The 14699-nt window shown below is 36.1% G+C and overlaps 1 protein-coding gene across 1 annotated transcript in view; it reads right to left on the bottom strand.

Annotated features, from left to right (window-relative positions):
• ugcg (UDP-glucose ceramide glucosyltransferase) overlaps window positions 1-14699 on the bottom strand; it is a 58613-nt gene that overhangs the window by 31330 nt on the left and 12584 nt on the right. Inside the window, exon 2 of the mRNA XM_056466651.1 lies at window positions 12294-12435. Within this exon, the coding sequence (XP_056322626.1) occupies window positions 12294-12435 (142 nt within the window). The remainder of the gene's footprint in view (window positions 1-12293; window positions 12436-14699) is intronic.

The following is a 14699-nucleotide window of genomic DNA, read 5'->3' as shown; positions in this document are numbered from 1 at the left end:
CCTTCCTTTAACAAACTGATGAAGTCTTCTTTTTAAGCATGTAATTTCCAGAAGCATTCGATCTGCTCAAGGCTGGGCTATATTGCTGAGGTTTCATCTTTGATTAGACTGTCAATAAAATCCATCTTCACAGCGTGACTTCATTCCACCGGTGTCTGTCTGTGTGTGTGTGTGTGTGTGACTTTTTTTTCTGTTAGTGGGCGGGGCCGCAGGTTTCAAATCTCCCGGGTTTGCGTGTGCAACTACTTGTTTTTCGTAGCTGCGTCATCACGAAACACCTAATGACTCGTTTTCACGACGACTCGTTTGAAGCACTATGAGTCGACTCTTTTATAGATGAATCAATAGTTTTAAACACTGTACACTTTCAGATTTAAGCCTTAGCTGGATATTACACTTCACTTAGAGCTGTTACACACTACATGGAAGGGCATTTTCAAAAACCCATAATATGGGCTCTTTAACTATTTTTTTCATATGTAAAGATATTTGCGTACATCCTGTTTGTATTAAGCAATGTGTAAGCGAGGTGCACAACTAACGCGCTCTGCGCTGGACTTTAGACCGGCTTTGTTCTGGTCTATAGAACAGTCTATTAAAGTTTCTTAAAATAACAACGCACCAGGCCTCATCACGCCTTCTTTTTGAGATCAGAACGCCTCTTGGTGCACATATGAGCGCAAATGCATTTGGTATTTAAACAGCGTGACGCAAAACGTCAAAATGACTCTTGCGCCAAGCTGAAACTAGCAAACAACAATTGTGTCGCGCCTTGCACCACATTGCGCTGGGTGTATGATAGGGCCCTCAATGATCAATTGATATTAATTTTAACATTTGCTAAAATTACATTTAACAGGGTTTTTAAAAAATATTACATTAAGATGGAGTAAAATAATGCAATCTGCATGCATCTTCAACATAAAGAGTGTGCACAAGCTCCAAAATAGTATGATAACAATAAATTCATATATAACATTGACTTAGAACCCAACTGGCATCAATAAATAAAGCATAACGCATACCAAGCGTAGGTCTCTGAGAAATTAATAGTGAGGAACACAGATAAAGTAACACTATTTGTTCAATCGCTACTATGGGAGGTTTCAATTTTAGTCCAGACAATTGGGCAAATTGCTGGTTTTCAATGTTAGACTAAATGCCTAAAACATCTTTGATCACTAGATTAGCTTTTTTTTCCCTCAGTAGATGCTTCAAAAAACAATGTTTGCTGGAAAAAGCTAAAGGAATAGGGGAAACACTTCATCATAACAAATAGGAACAGCAGCAGGACTTAACATCTGTTCTGCTCAAACAGCTGTGTGGTGGAAAATAGAGCAGAACATCCCATCTGCATATACATGTCTGAATGCAGTGCACCACTTCAGAAACAATGCACCCCATCAGTTGCGTTCACGCGTCACTCTGAAATCTGTTGATTGGAGCATATAGAGAGTAATGGAGGTTCATCCACCTCTAACAACAGCAGAGTTGGCATTAAACTGTGATCAGTAGAACAAACTGAAGAAGAATTTTTATTTACATGTGAGTCATTGGGAAAGTCAACAGACTTACTTTCTGTAAAGGCAGGCATAAGAAGTGTTAGCTAAAAGTTAGATATAGTACACTATCAACTAGAACTGCATGATACTGGAAAAATCCGCCATATTGCTATTAGGCATGGGATAATAACCGGTTTGGGAAAGTCAAGGTTTTAAAACCGCAAAAATTCTCTGTTATACCATTTCTAAGGTACAAATAACACTAGTCAGAATTATTAGCCCTCCTTTGAGTTCTTTTTTCTTTTTTTTAATTTTTCCCAAATGAGTTTTAACTGAGCAAGGACATTTTCACAGTATGTCTGATAATATTTTTTCTTCTGGAGAAAGTCTTTGTTTTATTTCGGCTAGAATAAAAGCAGTTTTTAATAATAAAAAAAACATTTTAAGGTCAAAATTATTAGCCCCTTTGAGCTATTTTTTTCCAGAAAAAAAAACACTGCTATACAATTACTTGTCTAATTACCCTATCCTGTCTAGTTAACCTAATTAACCTAGTTAAGCCTTTAAATTTCACTTTAAGCTTTATAGAAGTGTCTTGAAAAATATCTAGTCAAATATTATTTACTGTCATCATGGCAAAGGTAAAATAAATCAGTTATTAGACATAAGTTATTAAACTATTATGTTTAGAAATGTGTTGAAAAAATCTTTTTTACGTTAAATAGAAATTGGGGGAAAAAATAAACAGTGGAGCTAATAATTCAGGGGAGCTAATGATTCTGACTTCAACTGTACGTTTTTTTTTTTTCAAATGGCCTGTTTCCACAGAGCGGTACGGTGATATGTGATCCCACAATATGGATTTCACTCTAAGCTCATTAAATCAACATGTTCTTGCGCTGCAACAGGCAGAATGCATAATGTCAGAATACCCATATTTAACAGTCAGCTAAGCGTCTAAAGTGGAACACATTGGTGAAAAAAATTGAAGAATTTGAAAAAAACAGCACCAAAATTTATGCACTTTCGTCATTCCCATTACTCAACAACAACTAAAACAGACCTTTAACACTGAAATTAGAATACATGTCCTTGAGAATAACAATTTAAAAATACTGTAAACAGTCTGCGCCAATAGCCTAGTGGTACTGTGTGCTGACACATAGCACCGACATGCTCACGGCGACCCAAGTTTGATTCCCAGTCCTTTACTGATTTGTCCCCTCTCTCTGCCCCCAATGCTTGAATTCTCTACTGTCCTATGATAATAAAAGTGAAAAACCCTAAATAATAAATAAATAATAATAATATTAATAATAATGTAAACGGTAGATTATAAGGCTACGTATTTTATGATGAGGTATGGTATTACAAAAGTGTTACAACAATTTTTATAATATAAACTAAGAATCATGACCACAGAACTGTGATATGACCTGAACAGTATCACATATAATGACATTTAAAAACAGAGATACTATTAAAGGTAGAGGTACAAGATAATAAACCTTAATTTAACTATTGCCATCTGCTCAAACTGAAAATGATCAAACAGATCTATTAAAGCCATTTTAATTGGTGCCTTCCACATGACTCGACACACAGCAGATGCACAATCTTTTTTTGTTTGTTTGTTTTAGCTTCAGAATTGCAATTTGTGAATGATTTTGCACAAAGTTCTAGACCAGAGGTGCCCAGCCCTGTTCTTGGAAATCCACCTTTCTTCAGAGTTCAGATGCAACCCTTGATCAAACAAACCTGCCTTTAAGTACTAAGTGCCCTATCAGATCCTACGTAGTTAGTTTAGCTGTGTTTGATAAGGGTTGGAGCTGAACTCTGCAGGAATGTAGATCTCCAGGAACAGGGATAGCCACCCCTAGTCTATACGTTTCCTTGCTTCTTGCAGTTTTTAACTTAATTTGGGTAACACTTTATTTTGATGGTCCATTTGAGTATTAGTAGACTGTCTGCTTATTATCTGTTGATACTGCTCCTTCAACAAACATTTAACTGACTGTAAGAATCTTTGCAAGTACATTTCAACTTACACTAACCCCAACCTAACAGTCTACATATAATCTAATGAGAATTAGTTGCAATGTAACTTAAACTCAACAAACGACCATCAAAATAAAGTGTGACCTTTATTTGTCCTTTCAATTGGTTTGCCTTTTGTTTTTTTGTAATCTGTTTTAGGAAAACTTAAATCAAGTTAATCAACATATATAACGGTTAGCAGCTTCCAGAGACTTATCAGTATCAGCTAAAATGGTTCAGATCTGTATATCCACATTTTAAAAAAAGTAAAAACCGACCTAAAACAAGCTAAAATATTATGGTCTTCATTGAAAACAGCTCTACAATTTACCCTGCTTTGCATTTTCAGTATTTTAACTGCAATTCAATCTAATAGGAAAATGTGTTAAGATGACCCAAAACAGAAAACTTTGAACTGATTAAATTACTTAATTTGCTATAAATTAAGTTTTTTTTTATACTTGTTTGATGTTAAAGTTGTTTTTCATCTTAGAGTCTCATCTCATCTACATTAAAAATGTTTCCATTTACAATCTTTGGAAAATGAATGAGAAAAACACCAAATCAGTAATATGCAATAAAGCACTGCCTTCTGATTAGATTTAGATTCATAAATCGAATGCATTGCAGGTTTAATGATATTACTTGCATTTTTTTTAATTCAACAATATTAAGCCCTTCCCTCATCAAATAAAGACTGGAACTGGAGTCTCTGGTCTGCGCAAGTCATTACATTGCATGTCATACACCAGATCAGTTTCATTTTTTAATTTAGAAGCTCTGACAGATGGCTCACAACAGAGCATGATCACCCAATGGGAAATCAGTTATTTGGCGGAGCCGCTCCACCTGCGAAAGCACCTCATTAGAAAAGCATCAGTGATTTATCCAAAGCTTTGTGTTCAAGTCAGGATGCAAAATAGAAACACTGTAATTAGACTGTGTTGGTGCTCAGCAACAAAGATTAGTATGTATTATCAGGGGACGCACCCTGCGTGTTTCCATCACGTCTACGGTAACCACTTCATTATAGATGCACAGTTGCCATCTTTAGAAAATCCTAAAGGGTGAAACACATCCGGGTCATATCTGGTGAACAACAACCTGACACTCCAGTGAAAACTTAGTGAAATTACACCAAAATTTGTACAAAGTAGGCTTTTGTTTCTTCATGGAAATATGATTTGCATAGTTTTGCAGTAAAATGTGAGCAGGACATGTATTTTTTTCATGTCATTAAGATATAGTTTTACATTTGAAAATGTTCAGAGCTTGAAGCGCTTGATGGGATGGGCTTCGGATGCATACATTTGCCTGGAAAATGTGAACACTTCAAATTTCCGAAAAGACTATGTATTCTCCAGTGCCTAAGGAATGCAAGACAGGAATGTCCTGCACACCGAAAACATAAACTTTATTTGCATAAAAACAAAGCAGCATTACTTCTGGGAAATATGTTTCGAGCTATGTATTATGTTCATATTATCTTTAGCTTTCAAAGTAGGTGGCTTGCAGCAACTGCCAAAGACTAAAGCCACAAGCAACACAAAGTGCCAGTGTGAGTTGAGGAAAACACGCTGCACATGACACGCAATCTACAGCAATGCTAAAAAACAGCAGGAGTGCATTCAACAATCTCTTCTACCCAACCATTACAGCATCTCCAACAGCAGGCAATGATCCACCAACACTGGGTGGAATAACAACATTGTTCCTTCCATAAACGTAATGAGAGTTTAAGTGCACATCACCCACAATACCACAGTCTCTACAGGAAGTCACACATTTAGCACTTAGCAAGAGCACACACGCTGTTGCAACAGTGAATTTACCCACATCATTTCCCCACATTGATGTCCCTTTTTGAATAATACAAATGTAGGAAAACGTGATAAATAGCAACTATAAAATGGTATCTTGCACTCAACCGGCATGTAGCTCATTAATCTAAATATCCAATTAGCCAGTAAGTCAAAATATTTAGGCATTCAGATGTAGTCGAGATAAAACGGAAGTTTAAAACCGAGCAGAGTAGGGAAGAAATTTGATTTAAATTAATTTGAATGTGACACGGCTGTTGGTACTATTTCAGAAACGCTGCTGATCTATTGGAATTTTCACACTTATGTCTAGGGATTACAGAGAACTGTCTGGAAAAAAGATAATTTCCATAGAGTGAATTCTGTTACGATAAAGCAAAATGCCTTTTTGATGCCAGAAATCAGAGAAGAGACCGACTGGATTCAAGCTGACAGACAGACAACAGTATACAGATGTTTCTACCCACCTATATTTATGCGCATTTGGATTATTGCAATAAAAATGGTTTGGAAGCGCCAAATTGTGCGTTAATTTTGAAAATGCAGATTTAAAACAAAACAAACATCTGAAATGTTTTGGTTGTTCTAAAATGCCATGGCCAAAGTCCCAGAACTGTCTTGAGAATCTGTGCTCCCAAAGAGTGGTCTTGCACTATTAAAGATTCAGATTTCTTTTTTCAAATTGTAACAGATGTGTGTGTTGAGCATAAATTAAGACAACGTTAGCACCTGTCAGCTTTAATTGTGGGGAAATCTGGATAATTTTCCGGGTTTTAAATCATTTTTGGGGCAGGATCAAAATTGGTGACGTAGCACAAACCTACTAGTGAAGTGATGACACGTTTATGATTATTCATAGTGGAGTTTTCTTATCCTATGAGAAGACCCTGCTTCTTAATTATTCATGAGAGTACGTGCTTCTTGTAGGCGAGACAGACGTGCCAAGCTGCAAGACCCAATGACTGGGTGAGACTGCATCCACATACAGCAAGCAGTATTTAGCCGTTCATGAAGGGTCATAACGTTATGGGTTTGTTTCCATGATTCACTGGGTTTGTTGCATGTGTTTACCCGTGATGCTGTCAGGACTGATACAGCAAAGCTGTTGGTTTGCAACAAGCATTTCTGTTGAGAGAGCTGTACGAGAATTGGAGGATAGCGGACTTTGTCTTTTATCAGTTGAGTTCGTTACCATTCAGACACATCGCCTATATCCGTGCTGCTGTGTTTGCCTACGTTTAAAATCCTCCAGATTACCCGCAGAGTTAATGGTTGGAATAGACAGGGCAGGAGACCTGCTGCACTGCTATCCACTGTGTCTGCATTCAGACCCGGGGATTGAGTAGGAGAGAAGTCCTCATTTATAGTGTTTACATAATTATCTTTATAATGATATAACAAATTGTGGTTATGGTAATAAGAAATTACAAATAACAAATGTAGCAGGGCATTAAATTAATGTCTTTGCATTTTAACTTTGTAAACTATAAAACCATGGGTCTCCTCATGGTTTGGGTCTAATTTTGTGAGCCAACTGACAACAGTTGTTCGCTCCCCTCTTTCCCCCAGCTCTGCTGGCCACGCCCACTCCTCCACACTTATTATGAAGCATTTTTTTGAAATTCTGAGGTAGACTTGAACCGAAAGAAGGGGGTTTCATGACCCTTTAAAAGCCACTGCACTCTCATTACATTTCATCTTCTGAGGTGCAAATAATTTGTTCCTTAGGAAAAAAGGCCCACAGTGGCTTCTACTACCACAGCAAATCATTTCCTTTTTGATAGTTGGTGCCAGATGATCAGTAAGTGACGATTTTGTTCTCTTTGACTGTGCTTTATTTTGCAAATGTTTTTCACAATATTGAAACTGTGCACATGTTAAAACTTGCATCTTTGGAGGAAACATAGCTAGGAACTCAAATGACCATTCGGTTCAACTGAGATCTGCAGAAAAGCATCTCTGAACACAACAACATATCAAATCTTGATGATCTTCAGCAGCAGAAAACCACTCCTGTCAGCTGAGAAGAGCAAATAATTCTCACAGGCTCAACAAAACTGGACATTAGAAGACTGGTGAAAGGTCATCTGGTCCAAAGAATCTTGAATTCTGCTGGGACATGAGGATGGTCAGGCCAGAATATGGTGTAAATAACATGAAAACATGGATGCATCATGCCTTTTTCCAACAATTCCCTTTATGAACACAGTGAACCCGATCTTGTGACGCTACTTTCAGTAGGATAATGCGGCATGTCGCAATGCTCAAATCATCTCAAGCTGGTTTCTTGATTATGACAGTCAGTCTCTAAACTCAAATGACCTCCACAGATACCACATCTCAATCTAACAGAGCGCCTTCAGGATGTGCTGGAACTGGAGATTCACATCATGGATGTAAAGATGTCAAATCTCCAGCAAATATGTGATAAATCTCTTTGGAATATTTCCAGCGCTGTGAAGAATTAAGGCAATTCTAATGTGAAAAGTGTTACCCTGAAATTCATCAAACCATTTTCATTAGCATTTCCAAGACTTGAATGAATTCATTTAAACGGACGATCTGAATTCACAGAAATTAATCATATTTGTTGGAAACTCAATTGAACTACATGAAATGCAGGATGTGTTGGATGAATTAGAGAGATGGGAAGCCGTTGCAGAGTTCATTCAGAAGTCATGATGCCCAACATCTGATGAAACGGACGTTACTGACTGTGTGGTTTTAACAGGATGTGTGCTAAAGCTAATGCATATTCATGCAGAAAGGGTATGAATAGTATAAACAGGTCCAAAATCTAAGGTTCTGCCAAACCTGCCAGTGACGTTAAATTTACCAGCTAAATCATTTTGTTTACCGACTCTCTCTTTTTGCAAAAACAAGCTGTTTTTACTACTTTGTAAATGTAATGTGTATTTATATAGTGCATTTAACAGGTATGGCCATATACCTAAAACCAGGGCTATTTGTGCCAGAGCACGCAGGATCCGGCACCTCTGAAATCTGATCCAGCACCTCATTTTACCGAACCCCCATCCTCAACCACCCTCCTCCCCCGTCCACTGTTCACTTTCATTTTCTTCCGCGACTCCCCAACCTTCTTCACTTTCTTTCACGACAACCCCAAACCCCTGCTCTTCACTTTCATCCATGACGGCCCTCCACCATCCAATAGGATTTTTAATGACCACAGAGAGTCAGGACCTCGGTTTAACGTCTCAGCCAAAAAACTGTGCTTTAATGACAGTATAGTGCCCCCTTCAAAATACTGGGGCGTTAGGACCCACACAGACCGCAGGTTGAGCTTCCCCTGCTGGTTTCATTAACACCCCTTCCTACAGCAATCTAGTTTTCCCATGTGGTCTCCCATCCAGGTACTGACCAGGCTCAGCCCTTCTTAGCTTCAGTCAGTAACCAGTCTTGGGCTGCAGGGCGATATGGACGTGGCAGTAATTAGTAATATTTACAATGCTTTTAGTTCATCATTGCTGAACTTCAAGAAAATTCAAGGAAAAAAATCAATTCATTTTATTGACTGCAAGCCAAACAGTGAATCCAGCAATCTCTTGTTTTCACACACATTAATATTTATGATTTATTTATTGGATTTGGTGATAGAAAATTCTTTTGCACCAGTTGCCATGTCTGCTTATTTAAAATCTTATTTTACTATTGTGTGTATCTGGGGATGCTACTTCTTTATTAAACACTCTCCTAAAAAGCAAGGGTTTTCTGATGCTCTCAATTTGAGGACATAAACAGAGAACCCCTCTGAAACTGTGAACTTTCACTTTAGACAAAACACAGTGTTTCCCCTACCATTATATAAAGGGGGTGCCCCGCCCTCCCAACGGCTGTACCTGCCCCCCTTGAAGGCACGTTAATTGTATTATCTATATAGCGCCAGATCACAACTTCTTTTAATAAACAAGCTAAACAGCCGTTTGTAATATCTTATTTACACATCAGCATGTCATTTCTGTTCTGCGCTCACGTCACTGCAGCTAAAATATATACAGATGCAGACATCCCAAGTCTCCCGGAAGTTCCGAGAGTCTCCCGCAAATGCAAAGAGACTCCCGGATGACCGCAAACAAATGATAATCTCCCGGAAATTGCGCATCTACGGCCTGGTCCTCAATTGCATCCCACATTCCTCCCTGCTTTTCAGATACATGGCACACATCACATGCTGTAATGCGAGCGGAGCTATCTCCTATAGTTATGACCACTCCAGATGCTCTGCGTGTCTTCCGCAAATTCATACCGGCTCCATGATCCCCCAAAATTAATTAAAATAGCCGGAAATCATGGCGACGAGAGTGAAGAAACAAGGGAACAGATCGCGAGAGCCACAGTCATGGTCTAAGCATTACATTTGTTAGGTTAAATGAATAGAGTAGTAAAGACATCGCGAGTGCAAATCCCTCTATCTCTCTCATTGAGTGATCTGCTGTCCATAGTTGGAGACCAGCAAATTATTTGAATGGTCCTGCATGTATTCAGGCCTTTTTACATATAACAACTGAAAGTTCTGTGTTTTGACAATATTGCAAGTCCTCTAAAAGCTGGCTGGAATTATTAGATAAAACTTTAACATAAATATTTAATATTATAACTTCTTGTAATACACTCAATGCTATTAGTAGTACTTTATGAGCCTGTTTCCTCTTAGTAAACAAGCATTAGATTTATAGATGTGCATTTTAGCTAATTTTCATCTTTCAAATTGTATTGTTTGTAATGTTTCTGTGGCGGTTCATTCTGCTTTGGTGACTCCTGATAAATAAGGCTCTAAGCTGAAGTAAAATGAATAGATGAATTATTTTCTGTAAAGCTGCTTCTGGCCATGACATGTTCACATCTAAATTTTTATAAGAGACACGTTTAATAAATGTCTCAATAAATGGGCCAGACATTTCTGACTTTCCATACTAAGAGGCTCAGGAAATGTTCTTCCAGAAGCCCATTAAGACACATTGCAGTGAAAAAAGCTTCACAGTTTGTGAATAAAAATGTTATACGTTAAAAATAATTAAAATATAAATGTTAATTCACAAACGGTTGTACAGTTCAAATAGTAGTACAGTTATTTACTGCTGTCATTAAAAGACCATGACTCCTTGTGTCAGTGTGAGTCTGAACAGCCACGTTGCATCGTGAATTCAGTAATGCACAGTTTGAGAAGCCGGTTTTCTGTCTGTGTATTTGCTCAGTAGAAACGGCTATCAGTTCATCAAACACCTCACGATGCTTGTGAACTTCAGGCAGACGTGGATCCACTGTTTGAAAACCTCATCCTGAAGCATGAAAACCACAAGTAGATGATGTACTTTGCTATTAAGATCTGTTCTCGCTGCCCCACAGCATTACTGTCCTTTGAAATTGTCAGACACAGACCATTTCATACACTTATTTATATAGATATAGTTTTATCAAAGTGCCATGCATATGCACATGAAACCTGAATTGTCAACGGGGCACATGATCCCATACAGCATAACATAGCTAAAACAAGTTTGAAAATTCTACTTAATGACAATATTTAAGATTTAAAAGTGCAAAGCTACCCATTTGTTCCAGAGTTTCGACCTTAAATGTTATCATCGTTTTAAAATGCAGTGTTTGTCCTAGGTTTACATGGGAATAGAAAAGCTATTAAAAGTGTTATTTTTAATTCGGATCACACTTTTTCTGTTATATTCAGTTTGAATTAAAATGAAACAAATGGTTGAAAATAAATAGTATGGCTATTTGAACACACATTGATGTAAATGATGCCACTTAGAGTGTGTGTGTGATAAAGAGAGCACTTTCTATGATAGATTTGCATCTGTGGAACCTGTTAAAAGTCTTGCAGTTGACAATCCACATAGCTGTTAGTTCAAACAGGCCTTGGCTGAATGCATGTTGCGGTTATAGTGTCACACACTTGACACGAAGAGCAGAACTGTGGCTAACAGTGTGATTCATTGACATTAACTAGGCCCTGCAGATTATTTTCCGATTGCCATCTAGTTGATGCATCATATTTCTCTCACTGGGAGTATATATTCCATTAGGCCTGTCGCAATATCTATTTTTTGTCGTACGATATATTGCGTTAAACAATATTATAGTCATTTTAAGGTAGGCTCACATGGAATCTGCAAGCGCAAAATTCTGCAGAATTCCACAGATTTTTAGCCCATCATTGATTCTGTTTATTTACTTTGTGTGAATGTGTGAAAATTTATATTTATTCAGTTTTTACATTAATTACAGTATTATTATTGACTAATATGAAAATATTGATATGAATTATTTACAATACAGTTTGTAAAGTAATATTTTTTGTATTTTAGTCGATATATTATATGAGAGACTTGCTTTGTTTACCAAATTGTATTGTAAACATTAAATAAAAGTTAAAAAGGTATTATTTTTTATTTAATATATTAAGGTTTTAGTTTTGATACTCCCAAAATAATTCTGCACAAATCCGCAGATTTTATACACAATTCTCCGCAGAAATAGCAAAAAATGTCTGCAGATTCCGTCTGACCCTAATTTAAGGCCATGCCACTCATCATATAATGCCAGAATGACAATAGCCTCATAATACAAGTACACTTCTTTAAAGAACACATCATATCTTATTCTTAAGAATGGTTCATTAATTATAGTCATTTTAACAATTTAATAATTAAGCATTGGAATCTTGATTCCCCTAATATGGCAGGGGAAGCACAAATAAATTCTGGATGCTTTGGAATTCCAGACCTTAACATTTAGCCTAAACACTGACAGAAACAACAGCTCACACAGTATTAGCAGGTTATATAGTGCAGGTCAGAATGTGCGTCTGGAAGTTTCTAACACATATAATAAAAACCTCCTGGCTGTCTGCAGCAGCTCAAGCTAGATGAGGGTCAAACAGTTTATAGGACGGTACCTTGGGATAGTCCAGCTCAAAAAATGTCTCGAGATTGTTTATTAGATTGGGGTCCACACCCTTGAGGGGCTTCAGCAGCGAAACACCAGCCAGTTTGCTGTATGGCACCTTGTCTGGGGTCTTCTTGTTGAGATGCAGACGGCTGAAAAGAGAAAATCATGGATGTCAGCTTTTTATAAATAACATCGTGCATTACATATAAAGCAGGAGACAAAATCTGTATGAAGAGGATGTTCATGTTCCTTCCTTTGCATGGGATGGTGAATTTCAGAGGGGATTTTATGGGATGCTGGGAAGTAGGGCTGTGCGATATTGAAAAAAATGTGATATTCATTCATTCATTTTCTTTTCCGCTTAGTCCCTTTATAAATCAGGAGTCGCCACAGCGGAATGACCTGCCAAAATTTGATATTGCGATATTGAATTTCTATGCAGTAAATATTGTGATATGAATACAGTTTTACAAGATAGTTTGAATAGCTCTATTTGATGGTTTTCTGTGGTGTTAACAGTATTCAGGTAATAAATTGTTTAATCACAATGCACAAATGGTGTTTCTGACCTATCTTCAAATTCTTAGATGGAGTAAAATATTGTTTTGTTTCCAACTTCAGAAAAAAAATAAGTCAAAATTAAGAGTTTTTCCTTAAAACAAGCTAAAATATCTGCCACTGGGGCAAGTAAAATAATATTATTTCCACTTAGAAGTGTAGACATTTGGATTAGAAACAAGACAAAAATTCTAAGTGGGAAAAAAAGTTGCATATATGGTAGAAATTCCATATAAATACAGTATTTAAATGCAATTCTGTGGCTTCCGGTCAACTATAATTCAGAACATTTTCCGATCATTGAACATTGCCGATCATGTGATGTGACTATTGTGGATGTGCACATTGTGATTTCGATGCTGAAACGATATATTGTGCAGCCCTCCAGGGAAGCATCTTTAAAAGGGAACATTTGGGGAATCATTAAACGAAAAGCATCCAAAAACAGTATTAACAAGTGAATTTTCTTTTATTGAGGTATTCATTATCGAGTGAGTCATTCATTATCAGATGTGTGATTAGACAATAACGTATTTGTCAAAACAGTCCTGGATTAAAAAGAATTTAAGGGTTATCAATAACCACTCCACTAAAATGCAACCTCCACATACGACTGCACGATATTGAAAAAAAAAATAAAAAATCAAACATTTTGTTATTGCAATATAAATACAATTTCAACAAATAATGTGAATAGCTCTATTTAGAAAGAATTTTCTATGCATGCAGTACATAAATCATTAAAAAAAGCATATACAAATACAACAAAAGCAAAGATAAAAGTGAAATAAACAGTGCTTTATGGTTTTCTGGAGATTCAAACAGTATTCAGGTGCAGAAATTGAACAATTACACATAAAATAACATGGTTGTCGTTGTATACATTATTTAAAAATAATAATAATATCTCTTTATCTTTAACAAATAATCTAATCCTGATGCGACTATTGTGGATTCACACATTGCGATATCGATGCTCAAATGATATATTATGCAGCCCTACTCCACAGCTATTCTGATAGTCAATTTTACCATTTTATTGGAGAAAAACTATAGCCATCATTTATGCATAAAAATAAAATCAAGGACCTTCACAACCTGTTAAAAATGGTTTTATTTGAAGAAATTTCAACAGAACATAAATCGTATTTCAGATATTGTAAAAATTGCAGCCTTTTTATTAGTAAATTAGTAATTTATTCAACCACTACAATCCAGAAATTTCTAATTAAAAAAAGGAATCCAGAAAATAAGTGAGAAAAAGGAATTTTGAATAAAAACAAATAAATTGAAATAAGACAAGACATTAAAATCCAGAAAAATCTAAGTAAAAAAAAGTATCCAAAAAATAATAAGTGAGAAAAATGAATTCAGGATAAAAACAACAAAGATAAGGAGGACAAGACAAGACAAGACATTAAAATCCAGAAAAATCTAATTAAAAAAAAAGTATCCAAAAAATAATAAGTGAGAAAAATGAATTCAGGATAAAAACAAAGATAAGGTAAGACAAGACATTAAAATCCAGAAAAATAGAAGTAAAAAAATTATCCAAAAAATAATAAGTGAGAAAAATGAATTCAGGATAAAAACAAATAAGATAAGGTAAGACAAGACAAGACATTAAAATCCAGAAAAATAGAAGTAAAAAAAGTATCCAGAAAAAAGTGAGAAAAATGAATTCAGGATAAAAACAAATAAGATAAGGTAAGACAAGACAAGACATTAAAATCCAGAAAAATAGAAGTAAAAAAAGTATCCAGAAAAAAGTGAGAAAAATGAATTCAGGATAAAAACAAATAAGATAAGGTAAGACAAGACAAGACATTAAAATCCAGAAAAATAGAAGTAAAAA

Source organism: Danio aesculapii, chromosome 10 (assembly GCF_903798145.1).
Source record: "Danio aesculapii chromosome 10, fDanAes4.1, whole genome shotgun sequence".
In the NCBI taxonomy this organism is placed as follows: domain Eukaryota; kingdom Metazoa; phylum Chordata; class Actinopteri; order Cypriniformes; family Danionidae; genus Danio; species Danio aesculapii.
The sequence above is the reverse complement of the archived record's forward strand: the minus strand, read 5'-3'. Positions and strand labels throughout refer to the sequence as shown.